General features: G+C 39.5%; 4 protein-coding genes across 4 annotated transcripts; 3 read left to right on the top strand and 1 right to left on the bottom strand.

Annotated features, from left to right (window-relative positions):
- Positions 1-3,640: 3,640 nt before the first annotated feature.
- On the bottom strand, positions 3,641-5,245 carry TRUGW13939_06792 (uncharacterized protein; the record flags this gene model as incomplete). Its single annotated transcript, XM_035489939.1, has 3 exons — positions 3,641-4,312; positions 4,728-4,802; positions 5,210-5,245. 3 exons carry the CDS (start codon positions 5,243-5,245, stop codon positions 3,641-3,643), a joined length of 783 nt encoding a protein of 260 aa, XP_035345832.1.
- A 1,445-nt stretch (positions 5,246-6,690) lies between these two features.
- TRUGW13939_06791 (uncharacterized protein) lies at positions 6,691-8,085 on the top strand (the record flags this gene model as incomplete). Its single annotated transcript, XM_035489938.1, has 1 exon — positions 6,691-8,085. The coding sequence occupies one exon, from the start codon at positions 6,691-6,693 to the stop codon at positions 8,083-8,085; it is 1,395 nt and encodes a 464-aa protein (XP_035345831.1).
- Positions 8,086-13,569: 5,484 nt separating this feature from the next.
- TRUGW13939_06790 (uncharacterized protein) lies at positions 13,570-14,217 on the top strand (the record flags this gene model as incomplete). Its single annotated transcript, XM_035489937.1, has 2 exons — positions 13,570-13,942; positions 13,991-14,217. The coding sequence occupies 2 exons, from the start codon at positions 13,570-13,572 to the stop codon at positions 14,215-14,217; spliced, it is 600 nt and encodes a 199-aa protein (XP_035345830.1).
- Positions 14,218-14,589: 372 nt separating this feature from the next.
- Positions 14,590-17,135, top strand: TRUGW13939_06789 (uncharacterized protein; the record flags this gene model as incomplete). The annotated part of the gene is made up of 3 exons (XM_035489936.1): positions 14,590-14,809; positions 14,999-15,268; positions 17,131-17,135. 3 exons carry the CDS (start codon positions 14,590-14,592, stop codon positions 17,133-17,135), a joined length of 495 nt encoding a protein of 164 aa, XP_035345829.1.
- Positions 17,136-25,214: the final 8,079 nt, after the last annotated feature.

Genomic DNA, 25,214 nt, shown 5'->3' with positions numbered 1-25,214 from the left:
GCGCACGCGATATATCCTGGCCACTAGCGCCCGTCGCACCCCAACCAAAACAACCTGAAAAACCCGTCCTTTTCAATTAACCACGACAGCGGCACGATAACTTGAATATCGCTCATTCTCCGGTGACGAGCGATTTAATGGTATGAAAATAACTGGTCCAATTTTGAGGGCGATCAGGCGACAAAACCTGATTGTAGTCTACAAAAGTTCGTGATTGTAGTCTATGACACTAACCCTAGATTTAACTAGCAAAAATAACCCTAAAATAGAGTTTGTGATTGTAGTACAGTTCACTACACTCAGGTATTTTGGTTAGAGTTTGTGATTGTAGTACAGTTCACTACACTCAGGTATTTTGGTTAGAATCCTCACTGCTCTTAATATCTACCTGCATCGTATCGTCGACCCATAAACACATCCATGTTATCTCTTCTACCAACCCACTACGCTCTTCTTCACGTTTTCTAAACTTCCACTGAAAATAACGAATCAACGCGGTCTGGTTCTTATAGGGGACCCCTCCTCTGGGTATCTGCGCCAACCGCTGCTTCCATGCTGGCTAGATCATCTTCCGCATCGGTCTATGCAACAACTGTGCTATAGTGTGTGCCGTCGTCTCTAAATATCGATATGTTTTTTTGGTACGCTGATATCTACTATAATTGACACGAACCTATCATAGACATATCTACTATGGTGAATGGCACTGAAAACATACCGCATAATCCTCATACCCGTTCCTCCCATCTTTGTGTTGATTCCTAGTCACCTTGCAGATGGTCTCCTCAATCCACGCTGCTACCTGTTGGCCTTTGGCCTGGGGACATTGATACGTGAAATGCTTGCTGGATGCCTCGTGTATTGTATAAATCCAGTATTGTCCCACCCATTGGTCAAAATGCTCCCAGATGGAATCCACCATTCGCGCCTCACGCTTGATGTGTGATCGTAATTGCTCTCATAGCTTATTATATCTTCTCTGTTGGGTATGCGGCATTGTCACCATGGTGAATACCTTGCTTAACTTTTATTTTGGGGACCGCGCCAGTGCTGGGACTGGTGATCTGGCTTAGATCTGAACCCGCCTAGCTAATAATATGGCTAGAGTCTCACTTTGTATAATTAGTGATGTGGTCTGTATCTTAATTAGTATAGTTACTATATAATATCTATTATACGCCGCTTTACTCTTCTCGTATTACTGTCGCTAATATCTATTTACTTCTCTATCTAAATATAGATCAAACACGCCTTGTTGATATAGCTGATTAATATACTGTTGTATCTGCTCTAATGCCCATAATAATCCCGTATCTTGATTGGTCACTGGGTCTCTCTATCCACTATCACTATTGTTCAAAACCATCATTATTGTGCTGCTCTGCCTATCTTGCCTGGTATGTCTACTCTCCTAGATATAATTTAACAATGATTGGGGATGCTTAATGTGGATTATATACTAGATGTTGGGGATATTAATATCTATGTCTAATGTACTAGTGGCTATGATAATGCTATTAGGCGTCTGTTAGAATGTGCTCAATATCCTGGCTCAATTAATTATGTGGGAATGATATATACTGTATTTTAATGCCTCTATAACCTGCTTTGTCTAGTGCTGGCTGTTGATGTATACTATTACCTTGCTAGATAAATATTATGGGATCTTTTATTTAATCTACGCCATAATAGCTGTTTCTATGTTACTATGTTGGCTATGTTCCTGTGGCTGCGCAATACAGACCATCTAATATGTAATGTTGTGATGACTGGTATGTGTGTGGATTCAATATATAGTGTTGGGGAGAAAATATATTTGCTGGCACAATTGCTTTTTGTTCTCTCAGGACATTGTCACTGTTAATAATAATATAAGGGCACGGTATCAGACCAACTACCCTAACTGTGTTATTGACTTGTAGAAATTGTACTGGTCGTGTAATACGATATAGTATTTATCGATTATGATCTAATCTAATTGATTAGTGAACTACTTGTGGTTTAAAAATATGCTGAATGTTTCGTTATGTATGGCGGACTCGGGCGTAATTAACATAATCAATATATCATTAATGGGTTACTAGTTGTTCCATACGATATATTGAATATCTAATTCCGCGTATCAATACTGTAAATCATCTCGTAACAACACTAATAGGATGATAACAACCATTATGCCACCATGGACCATCTATACCGGCAACATGAACAACAAACTCTTGCCACCACCAATAGGCATTATGCCGATGACCAGGCTCTGTCCTTGGATCACAGCCTGCACAATCTGCTTCTGTGGCCCGCGAAATGCAGCATCTAGTCCCATCATATCGCGCAACGTCTGGTCAACATCTATACGCTGTATCCGCTGTCACCGTTCCTCCCAGCTGTGCTGTGCCTTGTCCGTGAACCATAATGTGCTGGATGCTGGGGGCGCGCTAAATGGATCGGTATCTAGGTCGGATGGTGGCTAGTATGATGCAAATCTTAACTATGTATGCTAATCTTGATTGCTACTATGATATTGTTCTTGTATAGACGCTATAGTGCTAAACAACTCGTAGCTCTCCTGAGCGTATATGCTACTAGCTGTGTGTGGATCATGCTCAGCCTAATAATTGGCGGCATCGGCCAATAATTGTATCTTGTCTATAGTCTTGGGGTCGTCTCTATTATCTGCTGTAAATTAATATTTATTGTGTAAATACTGCTGATTGATGGCAATTACAACCTTACGATATGATGCAATGTGCAATGATTAACTGTGTAATCCCATGGCACTCTTATGCTGCAATATGTGTCGTAATCATTCGGAATTCTATTTTGTTTGGTGTAGGTAGACGGTCCAAATATAGCTAGACACCTAGTCCTATTGATATATATTTCCACTGACTACCTGTTTGAATAGCTACACTAACTATAAATACCATACTAATAACTTACCTATCTCGCGTGGTAAATATTGATAGATGATCTTAACGTCGCCGCTTAATTAGTAATCTTTGTGGTACTGTGCGACTAATACTATTATGCTATCCTTGATAAACATATTACGGATCCCACCTATAGGACTGTTCTTATGCTGGATGCTTAATAACTTAGAGGCCCACGCTGGTTGATCCTATATGAACTGGATAGCTACTAATAACTTTTTTAAAAACGCAGTAATCCGGTTCTAATACGCTATCCATCATGCCGGATAAAACCCTTGCCTGTTAGCCTGGATGAATTGATGCTGTATAGCTAGATCTTGACGGATTTGATGCCACATCTAATACTTCCTATCTATGGGCTATTACGTTTAGGTGTCCTGTAAAAAACTCTATTATACCTAGTTATTGCTGGGATCATTATACAAACAGTCCTATAGAATAGCTGGTACAGCGTCAGATAGGTATCCTAATATGTTATTAATCAATATCCGCCGCGTGTTCTAGACTACTGTGTGTACTATACTATGAAACTTATTTATAGTAAACTGCCGGTCCTTATAACATAACTTGTTCTTATTCTGTTACTGTATATGGCCGGCGCTGGTTGTATTGTAATGGATCTTCAACCTATATGTGCGCAAATCCAACATCTATTGTGTGGGGCCTTGCGATCTGCGCACCATGAACTGATTTATCATCTGGGTCACCCATTACAAACATCCTTTGCGGCCTGGCGAACTGGGTAGCAGTGATCCACCATATGTGCTGTCCCAATCCGTGTGGTCTATAGAACTGGGTAACTTGGCCGCATCCTCCTCCTTAGGCTTGTTACTTAATTCGATGGCTTTCTTTACTACTATGAACCGCGCGACCTTGATCACTCGCGATAAAATGGGCGGGTAATTCTTGGGTGTACGGAAACTGTTCTTATGAACCCCTAATACGGCTATGGCACACACTAATGCGCTGTCGTACTCCTGTTGGGTGATGCGCTGGTTCAATAATTCGATGCAAAAATCTAAACACGCCTGCTCTATGGGGCTTAATGGCGGCATAGTAATGTTGCTGGCTTCTTCCTTATTCTCTGGGGGGCGCTCAATATCAAATATAGCATCCATATCAACTGTTCTCTCTATGGCTGTCTTCTCCATCGTCTTCTCTATCCCGTCACTCCTATCATTGAAAAAATCGGGTTCGTTGCTATCTATAGACAATGAATTAATTGATATAGTGTCTCTCTTCTCCTCCTTCTTTTCTTCCTTCTCCTCCTTCTTTTCCTCCTCCTTCTTCTCTTTTTTCTCCTCCTCCTCCTCTTCCTCCTCTTCCTCCACCCATGGTGTCTGTGTGGCCCTGGATTGTGTGATCACCTTACCCTTGCTTACCTAATAGGTAGATGGAATCTGCACTGTGTCAACCAACCGTTCCTATGCCATGTGCTGTTGTTGTGTGAATTAATACAGAGGACTGGTCTATTTATGTGGCTGCTGCGTATACTAAAAAAACATTAATATCTCCTGCCATGGCTGCACCTGCTTTATGATTAACTTCTTATCCTAATACGCCTCTAACGGGGTATACTGTGTCTGATGCTGCTTAGTCTGGATAGCTTCTAACTGCATAAATATCCCAATCTGGTGAATCACGGACAACTAGCTGATTGTGGCTAACTGCGCTATGACCGTCCAAATGGCGTGGGCTTCTGGCTTGATAGATGGCTGGCCATCAATATCTGTGGGGGGTGGGCTTACACTCTGTATTAAATCAGGGATATTGAACTCTTCTAAATACTTTACCTACTTGGTTCGCTGTAACCACGGGTTGGCCTTGTTGATCTAGCTGGTCTGGATCTTCCGATCTGCGGCCTTCTGCATGCTGCGCCAATGCGCCTGCATGTTCTGGATTAACATCTCGCACGCATCACTGTTGGGGGCCACAGCTTTATCCGTCTTGGGAATAATTGCAAAATACTGCGAGTTAGCCTTGACAGGAAATAACTGCTGGCATTGAATAGAATGGCATGCCTGGTCCTGCTTATGCTAAATCTGTTTCTACTCTATGTGGATAGACTGTCTGATCTTTTAGGTCCGGGACCATTGATGATGCTTGATCCAATGTTATTGTATGGTGGGTATAGTAGTGTATATGTATTGGCACGAATGGGAACTTAATTAATATTGATATCTATCAATGGGCGCGACTAACTGTTGGATCACTGTAGTCTGGGTGGCTAGGATATTCAACTCGATTGGATTATGCGTGATGTTGGGCTATGTACGAACATCATCGGCCAATGTGACGCGCATGGTGGTAGACATATAATGGTGTGTGTGATGTAAATGCGTTTCAATCTGGCTGGGCCATATAGTATGGCGATACTCCCGGCATATCATAATAGGAAACTCCTCTAGTTGCTCGAAAAATATGTTATATATAATGATAATAATAAATTGCTCTGGTAAATGTGATAAATACTAATGCTATCTATAATGATAATGATAATCTGTAGTATGGACAATATATGATTATATATAACCATGCCCTAATACGTTGGAATCCCTGACGATCCGTCATGGCGTGTATGTGATATATCCTGGCCACTAGCGCCTGTCGCACTCCAACCAAAACAACCTGAAAAACCTGTCCTTTTCAATTAACCATGACAGCAGTATGATAACTTGAATATTGCTTATTCTTTGGTGACGAGCGATTTAATGGTATGAAAATAACTAGTCTAATTTTGAGGGCGATCAGGCGACAAAACCTGATTGTAGTCTATAAAAGTTTGTGATTGTAGTCTATGACACTAATCCTAGATTTAACTAGCAAAAATAACCCTAAAATAGAGTTTGTGATTGTAGTATAGTTCACTACACTCAGGTATTTTGGTTAGGTTTAGGAGCATGGATCGCACGCTTACGGGATCGACCGTGTACTTGGGAATTCTCCCATGCATGTTGGGTACAACAATACTGCTGGATCCGGGTGACCATCTTGACCACCAAATGGCACCTGGGATAACGACATTGGTATATGGGATATTAGGGATCATCTAATAACACAATACGTGCAATGGGCTTGCGGGGAATAGTGATGTGGATAGCCTGTTACATGCATTCAGGGTACTGGTTATAATACTTACAGAATGATGATATATATTGGCCATGGCGCTCAGCCTGATGTGCGGGTCGACGTAAATGTTCGTCCAATTGACCATCTAATACCACCTAGTGACATAAACAACAAATCATAACCCGGTATTTGGGCTCGTACTGCAATATCTGTGCAATATTCGGCATCGCCATGTTTCTACGAATGCATTGAATGATGGATGGTGGTCCCCCTGACCGGGACATGAAAACAACTCTAAAATCACGCTAAAATAACCTTAAACTTTTATCACTTTTCTACTTTGGGTAATGGTTGTGGTCCTAATCGGGTATAACGCTTCCGTACCCTAACCACCTCAAAATATAACCCTAACGATTTTCAATAACTTGTAACAACATAGCTAATCGGTTAAATGCGCTCAAACTGATACTGTATATTGATAGCGGCGTCACATATCCCTGGTCCAAATTTGAGCCTCTACCCTAATATAAATGCGGGCGTGGGGAGTCGGTTGAATTAAAAAAACCAACCGACTCCCTTTTGCCTAGCACGACGCTAACGTTTGTTAACAAAATAAAATCAACGGACTAGTCGGTTGCTTTTCCATTGATGATAGGGCCTAATTAATAACCAGGCCCGGGCAGTCACAGGCATGCTGAAGTCCACCCCGTTAGGACCGCTTATAAGGGAGGCAGCTCTGGAACCAGCAGAGGCCCTATTAGATAGTAAACAGCGGCGGTATGCCCTGAGACTCCTAGGACTTCCCCAGGGGCATCCAGCAGCAGAAATACTCCCTATAACGCTTAGGGAGGGAGACGCCCATGCACAGCCTGGAGAGCAGCCACTAGAAGACCGAGCTTGGGCAACACCAACCCGCCGAGGCCCCTGGAAGCTGGGCATGGGCCTGGCCCGCAGGCTACGAGAGGCCTTGACCGCCGACCCCTCCCAGGGCTTTGAGCGTACAATAGAGCCTGGTAATAGGTCTATACCACTAGATTTCAGGATAGACTCCCCTGAAACCGCTATGCAATTAGCCTCAGACCCCCTAAGTGGGATAGGGAACACCGACCTTTACTCAGACGGTTCTAGGTTAGACGATCAGCGCGTAGGCGCTGCAGTAGCTTATAAGCCACTTATTGGCCCCTGGAGGTCGCGCCTAGCTCCCCTGGGCGCAGGCTTCGAAGTCTTTGATGCAGAACTAATAGGAGTAGTCGAAGCCCTAGAGTGGGCGCTGGCAGAGAATCTTATAGGGCCAATTAGGGTGTTTTTAGACGCCCAGGCCGCTATAAGCAGGCTCCAGCATACCCGGCCTGGCCCAGGGCAAGCCCTAGCGCTGCGGGCACACGACCTAGCCGGGGAACTACAGGCCACCGGCCGCAGGGTTACCATATGCTGGGTGCCAGGCCATAAAGGGGTCCCAGGCAACGAGGAGGCCGATAAGGCCGCTAAGAAAGCTGCAGGGAGGCCCTGTACAGGCAAGTACTCAGGCATCTCACTGGCCCATGCCCGGCGGGCATGCACCGAGACTTATAGCGCTATCAAGGCCAACTGGCTCACTGCAAAGCTTGCAAGACGCACCCAACAGGTAGGCCAGGCCTACCAACCCCCCCGGGGATGGAAGCTTGACCCAATAGTGGCAAGCACCCCCAAGCACCTGGCGCGGCGGTATTACCAATTCAAGACCGGCCACACCCCAATCGGGGCCTATCTGCACCGAATCAAGGCCCGAGACTCCCCTAATTGCTTGGGGTGCTCTAGGGGGACTGAGACGGTAAGACACCTTCTTACAAACTGTCGACAGTGGTGCCACCAGCGGGAAAAACTATATGCCGGCTTGGCCGAAGCGGGGGTAAAGGCCCCGCAGGATAGCGAGCAGTGCCCCGAAGCACGCCTATTCCAGGACCCAAAGGCCACTACAGCGCTGCTGGCGTTTATAGGGGCCATTAGGGAGCGAGAGGATAACCAACAGGCCTGGGAGCAGGCCTATAAGACTGATAATTGGGGCATTGAGGCCCTGGATGAGGGAGAGCGAGAGGGGGAAGGATAGCGGGCAGGGGCGGCCCGCTATTGTAGGCAACGCCCAAACGTTAGTGGCCATAAGGAGGGGGTAGTGGTTGCCACCCACTATAAGCCCCCGAATCGTCCTGCGCATATAAGCGGCATGGGGTGAGGAAAGTGCAAGATACCTTGAAAGCCTGGATCCAATGGGGGTAGAGGCACCGGCTTATGGGGGGCAACCCCTATAAGCAGGCCTAATCCACACGAATCGCTGTCTGTCATAGCCTAGGGCTCGGTATAGACGTTAAATTTGATTAAATAATAATAATAATAATAATATCTTATTCTATTGAATCTTCTGTCTTAATTATATATTAATCTGGTCTGTATAGATGATATTAACACCATTATTATACATCTATGTTAATACTGGATTAATATATGCATTAGGCCTGTATTTAATAATACTAAATATTATGGGGATGATAATATCAGGAAACTGGCAATTATATCTGTCTATTATATGCTATCTGCTTTGTCTGTTGTTCTCGAACCACTGGCATACCGCCTGGGGGATGCTATATAGAAAATAACATGAATATAGGGTATATTTCTGTTTATTATATATTACTTAGATTATTGTTGCAATCTCCTGCCGCACTTCATCTATATTAGCCTACTGGCAATGCTCAATCCGATGTATGAATATCTGGGGATCTGCTGTGGTTATAAAATATATAAGATATTGCTGTGTCTATACTGTCAATTGCTGTTTTAATATATTGATCTCAATCGCCGCTTGTGTATATATGGACTATCTCTACTGGGCTATTCACTGCTTTAACTATTCCTGGACTATCTACGCTGTTGATACCAGTTTTAACCTTAGTTTGGATATAGATAGCTGCCTTAGTGCTTGACACTGATTATATATCATCTTACTAGCTATATACCCCTTACGCTGGTTATATAAATCTAAATATCTATCTAATACCATCTATTAATATCCTGACTCCTGGAAATATTGCTGTATTATCTTTTTACTTTCCTACTGTCTATGTTTCTACTGTTCCTATCTGTGTCTTTGGGCCATCCGCAGCGCAATAATTATCACTTTACTATCCTGCCTATCCTGTCTAGTATATCTGCTTTTCTAACTGTAATCCCACAATATACTCAGCATATTAATATGGATCACGCACTATACAGCCAGGATATTAATACCTACCCCCAATACGTTCATCGCCATGATTATGATCCCACCAGCTATCTTGCTAAATATCTGTAATATCCACCACTTAGCTACCTTAGCCATTTATCTATAGTATATCAATACCCCCAATATCACTACTAACATATCAACATCCCCCATCAACTCATGGTAAATGATCACCTTCTCCCCCTAAAGATACCATTAGGCCTCCCACTATTGAATAAATATTATCTATACCACTTTATCTAGCTCCATTAGCTTCATATAATATATAATATTTATCTATGTTATATATAGACTATAGTACTATTATATCATCATAGATGTTAACTATAATGTCTATAACAACCAGACTTTATCAACCACTAGCAACATTGCTATCAATATAACTATAGAAGTATCTATAGTTATTAACCAGAATAACTCCTACATCTTAAGTCGAAAATCCGCCTAGCTATCTAATATTATGTGGTACTTATTAATCATAATCCAGTTTAATCAGTTCTAGTCCTGTAATTGATCTAAATATGATCAAAATTCTTTACTGATAGCTAACTCAAGTGTTATTAACACAATATATACAGTCTCAGGCGGTTAATAGGAATTCTATAATACATATGATATCTTAGTCTGCTTACACTCTTACTGTATATTCTGCTGTAATAACACCATAGATATCATTATAATCAATATACCAGTCTATTTCTACACTACTAGTACTATAAATATTATACTCTTACCTCTACTGATGTCTATCACCACTAACATCCACAGTACACCGCCTATAATAGTCTTAATAGCGGCCGCCTGCATATCTTAAAACTATGCTATAGATCTTTTAATATAGATTAATAATAGCTGGATAGCTACCTATCATATTACCTGCTAATAGGCCACCTGCTATACCTGGTTCTGCTTAGTAATCTACTGTCTATGCTTCCCTCCAGCTCCCTGTGTTAATGGGAATCCTAAAAACTGGTGCCATCGCTTACTGGTCTGCTGGAATTGCTTCTGTATTACCACTAATATCCTAGCTGTTTGATGCATCTTCTAGGCATATATCCTCTCAGTAATATGACTGCTATACCCAGCCTACACGTTAATTATCACATCCTCTACCATCTATCAACATCTATCTTTATTCTTGGTGGCCTTCTTCTCATCATTATCAACCTTAAACCTAGCTATAGGCCCTAAATATTACTGCGCAATCATAATTATGATCTGTTGATACGCGCTAATGTTCAACTGCTCCCCCATACCTATCTCGCTCTCCCACTACATAGCCCGTTTCATGCGGTCCGACGTCTATATCTGGCCATCCACCTCCTGCAGTGGCCATATGAACCCACTCCGCTCGGGATACCTATACACCATAGTCTCAATATACCACTGGAATAGCATAACCAACTGCTGGAAATATATAAATAACTTACCTATTAACTACAATATATATCAATAAATGATCTTCAGCCACCCACTAATACTATACCCCTTATAATATAACACCATAAATAATATCAACTCTTTCTCAATAAATTAATTACAGATACCGCTAAACTTGATATTCTGATATCAGATACTCAACACCTCAGGTCCTCACCCAGGGCCACCGCCCATCTAATGCTTCAATACCAACATCTATTCTTTACTCTATCCAATGGCTTGTATCTACCACTGTACCTACCTCTCTCATCATTACCTGTCTAGCTGAATCTATTCCTAGCACAACCAAAGGATGTTCTAAATCTGGTGATATAACTACCACTGGTTGTCTAATATCCACCAATTACAGGGATCCCGGGTGTAATACTATTGAGACTGGTCCTTGGCCGCGTTATCTTCTATAGTGTTTTATGTAATAGAGAGTAACTACTTAGCCTTCTCTAGTGTTAATAATAATACCTCCTGTGTTAAATGCTTCTATGTCTGGTTAATCAATCTATATACTGTCTCCTAGAACTGATCTATAGTGAATCAGTAATGCTAGTATGTGATCTAGTCATCCTGCTATATCATTAATCTGTTGGTAGTGGTGTTGTACTGGATCTTTAATCTATATATCTGGGTATCTAATATCTACTTTATTGGTATGGCCTCTATGGTGGTCATGAACTACATTACTATAGCCTATAATGGGTTTAAACAATCTTTGGTCTCAGCTGTCTCTTCCTATATCTACTAGGCCATTAACATCTATATAATCTTAATCATCCTGGATAATTGGAAAATGGATGTTAATGTACTCTCTTATCCATTCTGCTTTTTAATACCTATAATAGCTAATCTACTAATAATGTCACTATAGTATTCATATTCAGCTTAACTATCTAATTAATAATCTAATATACTGATACACCACTGTAATATAATCTGATCTATAGGACTTAATAGTTGATTGGCTGGGTCCTATGTCTTTTTGATTAGGTCTTTACTGGCTATAGACTCATTATCTTCCTTTATAACAGCCTCAATCATCTACTCTATAGCTGTTTGCTAATCTATTATCAACTGAAACTAGATAGTCTACTACTATATATTCTATATAATATATCAAATCATATACTACTACATGTCCTAATACTTTGCTATAATGTTAGGATCTATTTACGCCTAAAACAGGACACTAGATATTTAATCTATCTATTTCTAGTGTATCTTATACTGACTAAATATATTTAACTATATTAATATAGTCCACTGGACCACTATGACAATCCAGGTGAATTGTTTTCTAATCTCAGCTAATACTAGTTTCTTCTTAGGATCTGGCTAGTTTAATAACGCCTATAATATCCCCTAGTACTTATCTAATAAATATATAGCCTATCCCATATATTCTATCCATAGATTCATCTTGTATAGCTTATAAGCCTAAATGTATACCTTTTTAGCTTCTTCAATCTGCTATTTATGCTGTATAATCATCTACTTTATAACCTGCTCAGCCATATCTTATAGAAACCGCTCACTGGACTGTATAGGGACTAGATTATTGGTAGCGTCAATATTAATAGCAAACTATTAAGACCTGGGTCTATAGCATATGAATTGCTGACTATAGACAATCTACTATAAATGATTGGGTTTGGGGGCATGGATCGCACACTTATAGGGTTGACCATGTATTTAGAAATTCTCCTATATATATTGGGTATAATAATACTACTAAATCTAGATGACTGTCTTGACTACCAAATAGCATCTAGGATAACAACATTAGTATATAGGATATTAGGGATCATCTAATAACACAATACGTGCAATGGGCTTGTGGGAAATAATGATATGGATAGCCTATTATATATATTCAGAGTACTGGTTATAATATTCACAGAATGATGATATATATTGGCCATAGCACTCAGCTTAATATACAGGTTGATGTAAATATTTATCTAATTGACTATCTAATACCACTTAATAATATAAATAATAAATCATAACCTAGTATTTAGGCTTATATTATAATATCTATGCAATATTCAGTATCATCATATTTCTATGAATACATTGAATAATAGATGGTGGTCTTTTTAACTAGGATATAAAAATAACTCTAAAATTATATTAAAATAACCTTAAACTTTTATTACTTTTCTATTTTAGATAATAATTATAGTCCTAATCAGGTATAATATTTCTATATCCTAACTACCTTAAAATATAACCCTAACAATTTTCAATAACTTATAATAACATAGCTAATTAATTAAATATACTTAAATTGATACTGTATATTAATAGCAGTGTTATATATTCCTAGTCTAAATTTAAGCCTCTACTTTAATATAAATGCGGATATAGGGAGTTGATTAAATTAAAAAAACTAATTAACTCTTTTTTACCTAGTATAACACTAATATTTATTAATAAAATAAAATTAATAGACTAGTTGGTTGCTTTTCTATTAATAATAACTAATCAGTTAAATACACTCAAACTGATACTGTATATTGATAGTGGTATCATATATCCCTAGTCCAAATTTAAGCCTTTACCCTAATATAAATGCGGGTGTGGGAAGTTAATTAAATTAAAAAAACCAACTAATTCTTTTTTACCTAGCATAACACTAACGTTTGTTAATAAAATAAAATTAACAGACTAGTTAATTATTTTTCTATTGATAATAGCAGCGTTACATATCCCTAGTCCAAATTTGAGCCTTTACCCTAATATAAATACGGGTGTGGGGAGTTAGTTGAATTAAAAAAACCAACTAACTCTCTTTTGCCTAGTATAATGCTAACGTTTGTTAATAAAATAAAATCAACGGACTAGTCGGTTGCTTTTCTATTGATGATAGGAAATACTGAAATGATAACTGCTACTGACGCTGATCAACTACACCCCGATGCATCAACCCACTCAGGAGCACTGTTGGAAATTGTCCAGCATACTGCAACTGAACAGTTCATAGCAGCACCAGTCGGCCAACCCCAAACACCAAACCAATTGAGCGCGGATTCTACGGAGAATACAACAAGACAAGAAGCGGTCACAGAACTGAGTCCTGACAATTATGTGGAAAGAATCATCGATGACAACGTTGGATCAAATCAACCGGTGCAAGGAGTTGTAGTTTTCCCTCCACTTAATCAGGGTAAAGGTGACGTCTTAGTCGAAGAAGCTGACACTTTTTTAGAGCTTCTATCAGACGACTGGATAGCGAATCACCGGTTAACGCTAGGTCCGAGGAAGAAGCAAATGGCTGATTGACAACCATTGAAGACCGCAGCGTCTAAGCGACGGGCTGCGGAAAGGTCTCGTCTTGCAGCAGTTGATGCAGTCCCTGCTGAATCACCCATCTTTGCAGAGAATCGAGGCACACAGTTGGATGTTGATTGGATTCCAGGGTCCATGGAACAGGAAAGCTATCAACTAGAAGATCCGTCAGCCGGTCCTGGACTAGAACTCCCAATAGAAGAGCTGGTGGCACAGCAGAGAGCCAACACGCTCTCCTAATTAGAAAATGGCCAGAGTGCCCCACAGCCGGTGTTAATAGAGCAACAGGCCTCATCTGAACCAGTTCCCTCATCTTCTATGCAAAACTTTATTACCTGGTTGCGCGAGTCACCAAATTTGGAAGAGGACAACTGTAAAATGATTCCAGAAACTGGTAAGGCCTAATTCGAGTTTTCCCATGGTGATCAATTGGAGCATTATGTTGAAAAACAACCAGCAGAAAGGACAGCACCAGCAATAGTGGAGTCAGTGCCAGTCGCAGACACGCCTGTTGGAAGAGATAAGCCCTGAAGCCCTCCGCCTGGGGAATCCCGTTGGGAATTACCAGCCGAGTAGAAAGCTGCCGACGAAGTATTGTGTTAACAGAAAGCAATGATACAAGTGGAAAGCGCCCAGCGATCTGTAGAGGAATCCGAAGATAGTTTTATCAGGACTCGGGCTGTAGGTAATCTCTTTAGTGACGAAGACGATGATGATGAAGATCATATCTTACCTAATGAAGGCCGATCTTTAGAGCCGCTTGCTGGACTGGCCAGCTATTCTGGCCTAGCACATGGCGAAAATGATGCAGATTCTTTAATCTACCCTCTTGGTAGGACTAATCGAAAGCGTTTTGCTTGAACAGCTCGCCACGCCTTATATCAACGCTTCTCTGCCGTGGATCGTCAAAAATCAGCTAAGTGTGATACTCAAATTAACGTTGACGACTTGGATTTGGACAGCATCACTGAGCTTGTTGATCAGTCGTCTATAGATGTCCCTTTTACTGACCTGGTACCAGACAATGAGACAGCGGACGCCAGTCCTCGCGTTCACGACGGCCGTAGCAACGATTGCAGAAGAAATGTGGCCAACCGGATTCGACAACAACGATTACCCGGCACACCAATTTTTCATGAGCAATTGAATCGTATCGTTATTTTCTGGGTTTGGACGGGACTCTGGTGGAGTGAGAGGACTAAAGTCGATCTTGGTGCGTCAGATCCTCTACAGGTGGAGTGGGAAGCCTGCCGTTTCGTTGAACACTATTATGCAAACCTTCGAGACGCACGTATGTGTTTAATGACCCCAGTGGAGTGTCTTTAGTCAGCTCGGGATGATGGGAGCAACTCGATCTTCGTGATTTTTCCTGAGGACGGGAAGGTCACCGATGCGATGGAGCAGGCTGCTGCAAAATTCATCAACCGAAGGGCGAGCCAACAGATCTTGTACTAAATAACCGTAAGCCCCACAGCCCAGCAGGGCAGGAGGTGGCGTCCCGAGGGCTTCCTAGGCTGCATGGCTTGCAGTGGCATCGGTCGGTAGCCATATGGCTAGATGGGCTCTGTGGCCACGGCCATATGGCCCAGTGGGCTTCTGGGCTGTGGCCGTGTGGACCTGGCTTTGTGTGTATGGCTGCCCGTTTGTGACCATGGGGTTCCTGCTTTCTGTCCACGTCCATCTCTACCGGGCCCGGGAGCCAATGCTTTATCTCTTCGTATGCTAGGCCTAGTGAGATATCGGGAACCCTCTATACGGCCCAACGGGGCAGGAAGCTGTCGACTACTGCCTCCTGACGACGTGTGACTCATGGGGCGATATATCCGATGCCACACAGCCAGCGGGCCGTAGGGAAGCCCGGCATCCTAGAATATTATTCCCAGGATGTACCACTTTCTAAGATTGTTCTATAAGTAAATCTGTAAGGGAAGAGGGAGTGCTAGTCTTGTGACAGTGAACGGTTAGGTCCAGAGTTAGGAATATCAGATCACTCTTTTTATGGAGCCTTGTGGTCCGATTTAACAGGACTGGGGCAAACAAAGCACTCAGTCAGTGCTCGGAAAAAGTGGAGATCGACCGCGCGGCTTCCCCCGTCGTTACCCTGTACTGGGTGGTTCGCAAGCCTATTTTTAGGCCATCACAAAATATAGGCTTCATTATTAAATATCCCGGTAGCTATGCGTATAGCTCGGAATAGAGATCAATACTTTGAAGGCGTGCCATCTTCAAATATAGGAGGTTCTGGTTGCTTGATAACTTCGAATCCTGTACCAGGATTGCAAATGAAGTGCTTGGTCATTGCTCTGGAATGGGGATGAAAGGAATATTGGTATTGATCAATGGCATATATCGTCACCATATTACTAAAAGAAGTCGTAAGCAGGCTAGCTCAAGTCTGTGACTTAAACTCGAGTACTGGCATCAACCTTTGCTTGAAGTTCGTGACGATGAAAGTAGATTCTCTTCGCCCATTTCTAAGTTTCAACTCTGAGGAAAAATAGAAAGGCCTCAACAAACACAACGCCCCATTCCCAGGAAATTCCTGTATGTTTGAAAACGTTATGATTGATGATAGGTATATATAGGATAGGGAAAATTGTTATAAATCTGGCAATAATTGCCTAAAAGAGGAATTTATTACGCCAGATATTATAAACCTACTGAGTAAAATACTGTTTGGACCTTGGCTGCATGCGGAAGAATGATTGGTGTATATCAACTATTTTCCAAGCCAGAAATAGGGCAAACCAAGTGAGGTAGATAAATGTAGTAGCACGGGCACGAAAGATCAAGTCGTATTCAGTACTGTATGATCTATTGCAGCTATGGCCAAGGTTTCTATTACTAAATCCTTATATTACCAAGGAGAAGGCAGTAAGGTAAAGAGAGGCTATCCATAAGCTATAGACGCCAACATCGATGATGATTTCCCACGTGAAGATACTTTGTTTCTAAGAATGTTAAGTTACAGATATAGACAAAAGGGAGGAAGTGGAACCTTACACTTTGTGGTGGGTGATCTATGATATCAGCAGTAGCAACCTCCATTCTAAGGCCTATATTAGGCATACCAGAAGTGATCATGATAACCTATAAGATCTCGACCGGTGCCAGTGGAAATACTGATTGCCTATCTTGATTCTTAAAAGTAAGACTAATCAAGAGAGTATATGCCTGAGCTATATTCTCTGATAAAAGATGAAGGATGAATTTTTGAATATTGTTAAAGATGCGTCGTCTTTTTTTAATGGTGTTGATAATGGAGGCAAAGTTGTTGTTTGTCAGAATAATATCTGATGTATCTTTGGCAATATCTGAACTGTTCTGATTTATAGCAATGCCAATGTCTGTGTGTTTTAATGATGGAGAATTATTTACCCTATCTTCTGTCATTGCTACAAAGTGGCCACAACGATAAAGTGTATTAATTATTTGAACTTTGGTCCGTAGAGCATATTAAGCAATTATAAGAGGTAATATAGGTAAAGCGTTAATTTCGTCCTTAGCTAGGCGGTTGAAGTTATTAGCAGTTATCATCATTGCGTCGGCCACATTTTTCGTGACACAGCTGAGGTTGACAGATAATATTCTGACCTGCTAAGTGATGGCCTTGGCAGTTCTAATATAGTCTTCTGTCACTATATATACCAAAATACCAGCTTTGTGGCAGGTCTTAATAGATATTTTAGTCTCCGGCTGAGAAGGATCATAGATACTAACTAAATCTAAAAAGTATAGATCTTTCTCGATCTCACTTTGACTGGGCTTTAAATCATTGAATGGTTTAGTCTTGGTGGTATAGGATTTACTATTAAAGGTAAGAACCCTTAATCTAAGTTGAGTAAGTGATTCCATGTTTTCAAGAATGAATTGATGGTGGACGTCGGTCAGTAATACTGGCTCTGTGTTTTTTTCCTAGATAATCATAGTGCAAGCGTCAAGCATACGTTCTACTGTGTCTTTGGTAAAGATGGTGAGAGACTCTTCTATTTTAGTGAGTTTTCTGAAGATAACTGATATCAGCTTGATATTGGAATTGAAGGGAAACTCAGACTTGTGGTGCTATAGTGCATCAGGACTGGTTGTCTATTGGTTGTAGTTTTAATTAAAGCAAGAGATGAATACTTGAATAGTGATCTTAGTAGGCTCACTCTGTGCGTGCTATTTGTTCTGTCTGGATTTGGCTTGGTAAACATGGGCTAAATTCGCCATAAAAGCAATGTTGAGGAATTCTTTTAAATATTTATTATTTGATAAGAGATTAGTATAAGTAGCTGGATCTCTATTTTCAGCTTCCTTGAACGACAGTTCAATCGGGGCTTTATTAATAAAGAATATGTCACCTAGTGTTGGGTTGAAGAGTTTAGGTGAAAGGCTTATTAAATAAGTCCTGTAGCTTAGAATCCATGCCCTCTTTATAACTATCTTGCCTTGAGTCAAGGTGCCAGTCTTGTTAGAGTATATATTAATGACAGCTCCTAGGGCTTTTAGAGAATCAAGTTTATGGACAATAACATGATGCTGTGCTATTTATTTTGTTCTTATAGCTATAGTTATAGTCAATACTATTACTAGACAGGCTGGAATCATGCTTAAACTGGTGGCAACTGTATAGAGAATGACTTCTTTGTTGTTGCTCTAGAGATTTGTACTTATTATAATAATAGTGAATAAAACTGCTATACTGAAGAGTATGATGGCCAATTTAGAAAGCTTTCTTTGTAATAAGGTACTAACATTGACGCCCAGGAAGTGACTGATAGCATCTGTAATAGTCAATGTCTAAGCCTGAAGATGCCAATACTTTTTTATTGCTCCTTCTTTGGTATATTTAACTGGTTAGCGCTTCGACCCACTTTCCTATAGCACAGCAGTGATTTATCCAACTTCTGTGGTTATACCTGTCGTGATAACAGTGTCACATGCCTGGCCCTTTGTCACTATGCTGGAACTGTAGGTAATATTTAAATGATCACTAGGGCCAGTGTCTTTCTTGAAAGTAGTTTTAGCTATCTTGTGAATAGGAAGAGACTTTTCAGTTAAGAGCATTTCATTGATTTCGAAATTCACTGCCTCAACTAGCCTGAGAAAAAAAAAGCCCTAGATTAGTATAATATATTAATAGGAGACAAAGGCAGCTCATCTCAGATCTGCTGGCACTGTGTTACTGGTTTTTAATTCCACTATATCCCCTGGAATGATGTTGGTAGTTGGGACAATATTTATTTATCTATCTCTCGATATAGTACTAGTTGGCGAAGTTAATAAATACAAAGACTCTATAGTTTTCTCTGCGGTATATTCTTGGATGAAACTGATAATGATATTAAGTCTGATAATAGCCGCGATCACTCTACCTTTTATCTAAGATTAAATACTAAAACTAATAGCTATAGCTAAAATTAATATCTGTATATTTGAAAAATTTGGATCAGATTAAGAGTTCTCATTTAAGAATATACTTAGGGTGACCAAGAATAGACCGCTTAACTAGTATTATTACATTAGCTATTTAATGTAAGAGAATCTTGACAATTGATATGCCTTTGCCTTTGTTTAATTTGTTGGGACCGTATGTTTGAAGGCGCTTATTGGCTTTATCCCTAGTTAATCTATCTTTTTTCCTGATAAAGAGCTGCTGAAGTACTTCTTTAATTGAAAGACTATAGGCAGGCACAGACAACTGGACGCTGTCTGAGTTGAGGTTGGTTTTGAGAGATTCTTTGTTGATTATAATCTCATAGTAAAATAAGTGTTTGAATTTGATTAAAAAAAGATATTAAAAGATAAACATTCACTATACACAGCACTACTAAATTAGAAAAGAATTATTGTAGATGGAATTCTCCATTTTAAGTATCCAACAACAGAAATATCAAAACTGACGCCAAGAGTATGTTATCATCCGAATGTCTGGGCGTGAAAAAAAAAAAAAAAGGGTCTAGCTAAATTTTGGAAATACGTAACGCCAAGTAGGGGATTATTTTTCCAAAAAAAACCCCCTGATACGCCAAGAGGTCTATTACGCTCGCTATAGGCCTATGACGTGACTATAATTCATTCATTGCCATTTTCCGCCGGAACCAGAAATCCGTACACGTCATCGAATATAGAATGGTGGTGGCGGACATTGCCAAGGACTTGGCAAATGCTCTGCCCTTCGTGCCATGAAATCTAGAGTGGCGGAACTCCGCCCTTCCTAGTTGGACGAAAAGTCATTAATGTCTTTTTCACGTGCGAGTTTAATTGCAAATGACAAATGCCAAGGGTACCAAGAACTGGCAATCCAATAGGAATTGTTAAGACTGTGGGAAGAGTGAGTGCTATGTCATTGCACGGTATATAAACGATCAAGAAAAGCTACTACTACATGCGGATTGATAAAAGGCAGATTCTGTTGAAGGAGTTCGCACTACGAATTTGTACTCTCACCATAAGAGGATGTCGGTTGCTTCTTGTGATTGATGGGTTTGACTGGATCACATGCTGCTGCAATTTCCGCGGCAGTATTTATCTTATCCGCTATAGTTTTCTTTCCTATGTATGTGATACTATTCCAGTTACTTACTTCTAATACCTGACTTTGACTTCTGCATATATTTGATGGTATAATGATATTTGTAATAGATATATCGTTTGGCGAGACTAGATAAGATAGTGTTGTCTTTGTTCACACATCAAGATAAATGTACTAGATAGTGACATTTATTCTGCTTTTAGATACACTTTACAATCTCAGCGCTTTGATCAGTGGTTTAAAGAGACAAGACAAGAAGGTCAAGTAGTCTCTCACTATGAAATATGGTAAGTTTCCTTTTATCTTAATGTTATATCTTTTTCTTATCTCCATTATTGACCAATATAATAACACTAATTTAACTGACTGAACATTAACCTTTTATATAACAGCGTAATATGTTATTTGCTGCTACAGTCTCCCATCAACCTACATCAACCACAGCGTGCACAGTTGCGTGGACCCGTAATCAGGGATTTAGAAAATCCCAATATAAGTGATACCTCTGTATTGGTCTATCAGAAATACAAAAATGCGTTTCATCATACATGCCTAGCATCATAGCTGTCTCATAGGAATTGGTCTTATCCTATTTATCACTGCTCTTTATTAGGAAGAAAATAGGAATATCTCGGTATATACAGTGATCAAATCGCAATCCTAGCATATCTAAAATGAGTACTGGTATACTGTAAAAAGGAATTATTGTAAGCCCTAAGGAGAGTTTAAGAAGAATATAAGATCTAGAATGGCTGTAGAACATCAACAAACTGCTATGTTTTGATATTACTCTAATATAATATTAACAGAATTAAAACTATTTAACACAATATCTTAATATAAGATAACGAATAAGGTCCAGTAATTCTCAAAAGGTAGGGATTACACAAAAGCATGCAAGTCTGAACTCATACTCAGTGTGGGATGTTTATCTGAGTTCTATACATATAGCTTCGACTAACAAGGCACTTCTCTGGCTTTTTGATGGCACCCGCCCAACCACACCATTCTTAACCCGTCTCCGAAGCGAAAAACCCAAAGATATAGCCGTTTCAATAACGCAATGTGATTTAGAGAGCTTTCGCGGCATTACAACTTCGGGGCTACATCTGAAGAGCCCATGCCTGCGTTCTCTGAACACCTAATGGAACTCCCTCAGCGAGACGGTCAAGGAGTGTGCCGGTGCTATGGAATTTCAACAAAACCTGATAGCACTCGCAAGAGTGAGTTAAGTCTTTCTTTTTACCACACTCCTATTAACACAACAACCAAAGGCTCAAAAAACTTCGGAATTATTATTCGATGGCCGCGATATTACAAGGTCTTCTCTCTTCAAATATCAAGTCCCGTCAGCTGGACCAAATAATATACCTCATAGACCCAACTAAAAATTACAGAACGTATAGGCACCAGATTAATACCAAGCCTGCTCTACACTTTCTATTTCCTCTTATCAGAGCTCTTCGCTCCAAGGACAAGAGCGCTTCATCTGCGATATATCAGTACAAGCAATTCAAGGTACTGATTAATAATGTATAATTTGCTTGGTTTTGTTTTTCTGTCATTTGGTATCTCATACTTGTAATATAATCAAGAGTTCCCATTATCTAGTCTCACTATTATCACAAGAACGTATATGCTTAATCTTATAAGAATACTGAGGTAAAATATAGCATACTAAGATATAGATTAACATATACTTTAAAACAAAGCAATTTAATACAAGGAACAAACTAAAACAGATACATAAAAGCGTATTTTATAGAGACGTTTTAATTCTCTTTAACTAATGCAGTGAAAACTTTGTAGAAGGGTTGGGGCTTAATTTAAGCAAGTGAGGGTCAATATTTGCTATTTCAGAGCTAATAGATAAAGTAGGAGTGTCTATGCCAGAATAGTGATCAGATTCCAAAAAATACAGATCACTCTTTATATCGAGCTTTTTGGTCTGATTTAGCATTGGAGGTAAACAGAGCACTTAGTCATTGCTTGGAAAAACTGGAGATAGACCGCTGTTTTGATTGGATTAAGGCTTATTATGGCTTCTTTAGAAAGCTTAGTCATTACTCTGGTTGGTTCAAGCCAGCTGTCTTAGCTTCAGTAAAATTGCTTGGAGGAAGGAACATGGTCCTCTGACATCAGAAAACTCCTCTGAGGTGGGAAAATGTGCTGGCTGAGAACCACTGGTGATTCCTAGGTTTGGCCATTCAACGGTATGATCGCGAGTAAGTTATGATGAGTTGGGATTGCCATGAAAATCCATATCTATATGACTATGAATGCTGACTTTATATGTAATTAAGAGATCTCTAAATCCTGTTTTGTATGCTGTATTTCTACTGCAACTGTATGTGACAGATTCTAGCTAAGCACGTATATCTATCTAGATATGGATGGATCTCAAAATATCCATTATTCCTTCAGTACTTTGTCCCTGGAGATCTGTTATATGATCTGGGAGTATACATGGCCATCACCAACGGTGATTGAGCTTATTCTTTATTGGTATGGTAACCACGATAATGGCAATTTCGATGATTCTAGTGATGATGAAGAGGATAGCAATAATGATGAACGTGTTACTGTCTTACATCTGATGGGATCATTATCAACATTTTCTGGCAATAGCTTTAATACTAAAGGGTTGACTGGTTCCCTGTCTGAAAAATTCTGGCTGTCTGTGTTGTTTTCAGTGTGTTGTGAATCTAAAGACTATATATTACAACATTATTACTGGCTTTACTATTGGGAGATTGCGTCTTCTAATTTTTACTTTAATCCTAAACATGATATTCTCTGGTTTAGTGATAGTCAGGTCTATAATCATCTATTTACGTTATAGTAATCTTATGGTGATTTATTATTGCAAATTAGGAATATTCTTTTAGATGATTTAAATTGGGAAGATAAAGCGTTGCAGAATGATACACTAGAGTTATTAAAGATGTTTAATACTATAAACTATATACTAATATTGGGTCGTGATACTTTGCGCCTTGCTGAAGATAATGATAGAGTTTATTTGGTACTGGATAGTAGCAAGTTAACTGTGTAAGCTAATTGGTATAGAACTAAGTATGAGTAGTTTCTCAGGACTTGCAGAAATTAGAACAAGGTAGAAAAGTAAGTTATAAGACGTGGTATTACTGATTAGATCTAGTATATTAACAATGAAGGCTGTTTATATTAATTTAACTTATGTTATTTATTTTTAAATAACTATCTGAGATTTTTAAAATAAATTTCTTTTTATCGTTGTGTAGATCTCTAGAGCAGTCAAATTAAGTAATAAAGCGTTTGATATAAACATTCTTTGGGACTATCCAAGTTGACTAGCAATGAAACGTTCCAATTTCGCCAGACATCTATGTCCTTTCATTGAATGAGAGCAGAGATTGATATCTTCTATGAGGGGCAGCCACTGTAAAAATAACGAAGCAATGAGGGGTAAGCTGCATGTATGAGCTGACAGTTCGCTACGTGGCTGTCTTCTGATCCATATCTATATCACTCCGGTTACCTATTAGGAAGTTCTAATGGACTTATGGAGATTACGAGGGGCAGAGAGTGGCTGTTCGATATAAACTGATTCTGCTGATGTGTATTCGTCTAGCTTGTGGCTACTGCTGATAATCCAAAGATAACATGCATAATAAGTGAGGACTTCCAGTGAATGCTGTATCTGGTGGTCAAGTTTGGAATATTATGGCAATAAATGAAAATAAAACATGTAGATAAAATTTAGTTTATTTTGCTTTACTGTATATTATTTTGTGATGTGTATTTATGCCTGGATAGTTCCTTGATCATTGCAGCTATAATGTGTCTAGTGTGTCTGATATGTGCTGTAGAACAACTTATACTTGCATTTCCCCTCTTTCTGCAATCTAGGTACATATATGAACAGATATTATCTTCTAGTTCTCAATATCATCCGATTTTTCCTGGTAACAATTTTGGTATTCGTTTTCCTTTAAAATGGGAAAGAAATAAAAACTTAAAAAGGCTTAGGCAGTTGAAAAAGCTAATGAATTGATGTCTTTAGATGCTTTTTCAGAGATTGATTATAATCGACCCTTTTTGTTGTAAGTAAACTCGTTGAAAATATTGGTCTTCTAAATTATTCTAATATTTTGTTGGCTATATTAAACGCTGCTTATTACCTTTGAGATTGGGAATAAATGATATGGCCTTTCAGAATTTTTTCTATGAAAGTATTCCTGATTTCCGCCGCGATTGTCCTTTTCATCAAGTGTTATGCTATGAGATATTTATGAGGATACTGGCTACACTTTGGTATATTTTTTATACTCTGGGGAATATGAGACTATTAATGAACTATTTAATGAAGACATATCCAATATTGTAATAGAGTATAAGAAAAGTATCTTGGTTTATTAGGTTTCTAGAAAGTATAGTATTGATACTTTTAAAGCTTGTGTCTAAAAGTATATTCAGTATTTTGGTGATAGGTTGTCCTTGCTTGACATGCTTTAAATAACTAGGGATGTGTTTTTAATATTCTTTGAAGATGAAATTTGGCTTCTATTTTATATTAATACTAGACTGTAATATATGCTGGAGCTTTTGAAGATAGCATGTAGTTTGGAGGATCTTTATAGCAGTCTTGATCAGAAGCATCATTTCGATAGTATTGTGTTAAAGATGGTGGTTGAAATCCTTGTTGTTCGCTTGTCTTTTTGCAAACATACATCTGAAT

Source organism: Talaromyces rugulosus, chromosome III (assembly GCF_013368755.1).
Source record: "Talaromyces rugulosus chromosome III, complete sequence".
NCBI classification, from domain to species: Eukaryota; Fungi; Ascomycota; class Eurotiomycetes; order Eurotiales; family Trichocomaceae; genus Talaromyces; species Talaromyces rugulosus.
The sequence above is the reverse complement of the archived record's forward strand: the minus strand, read 5'-3'. Positions and strand labels throughout refer to the sequence as shown.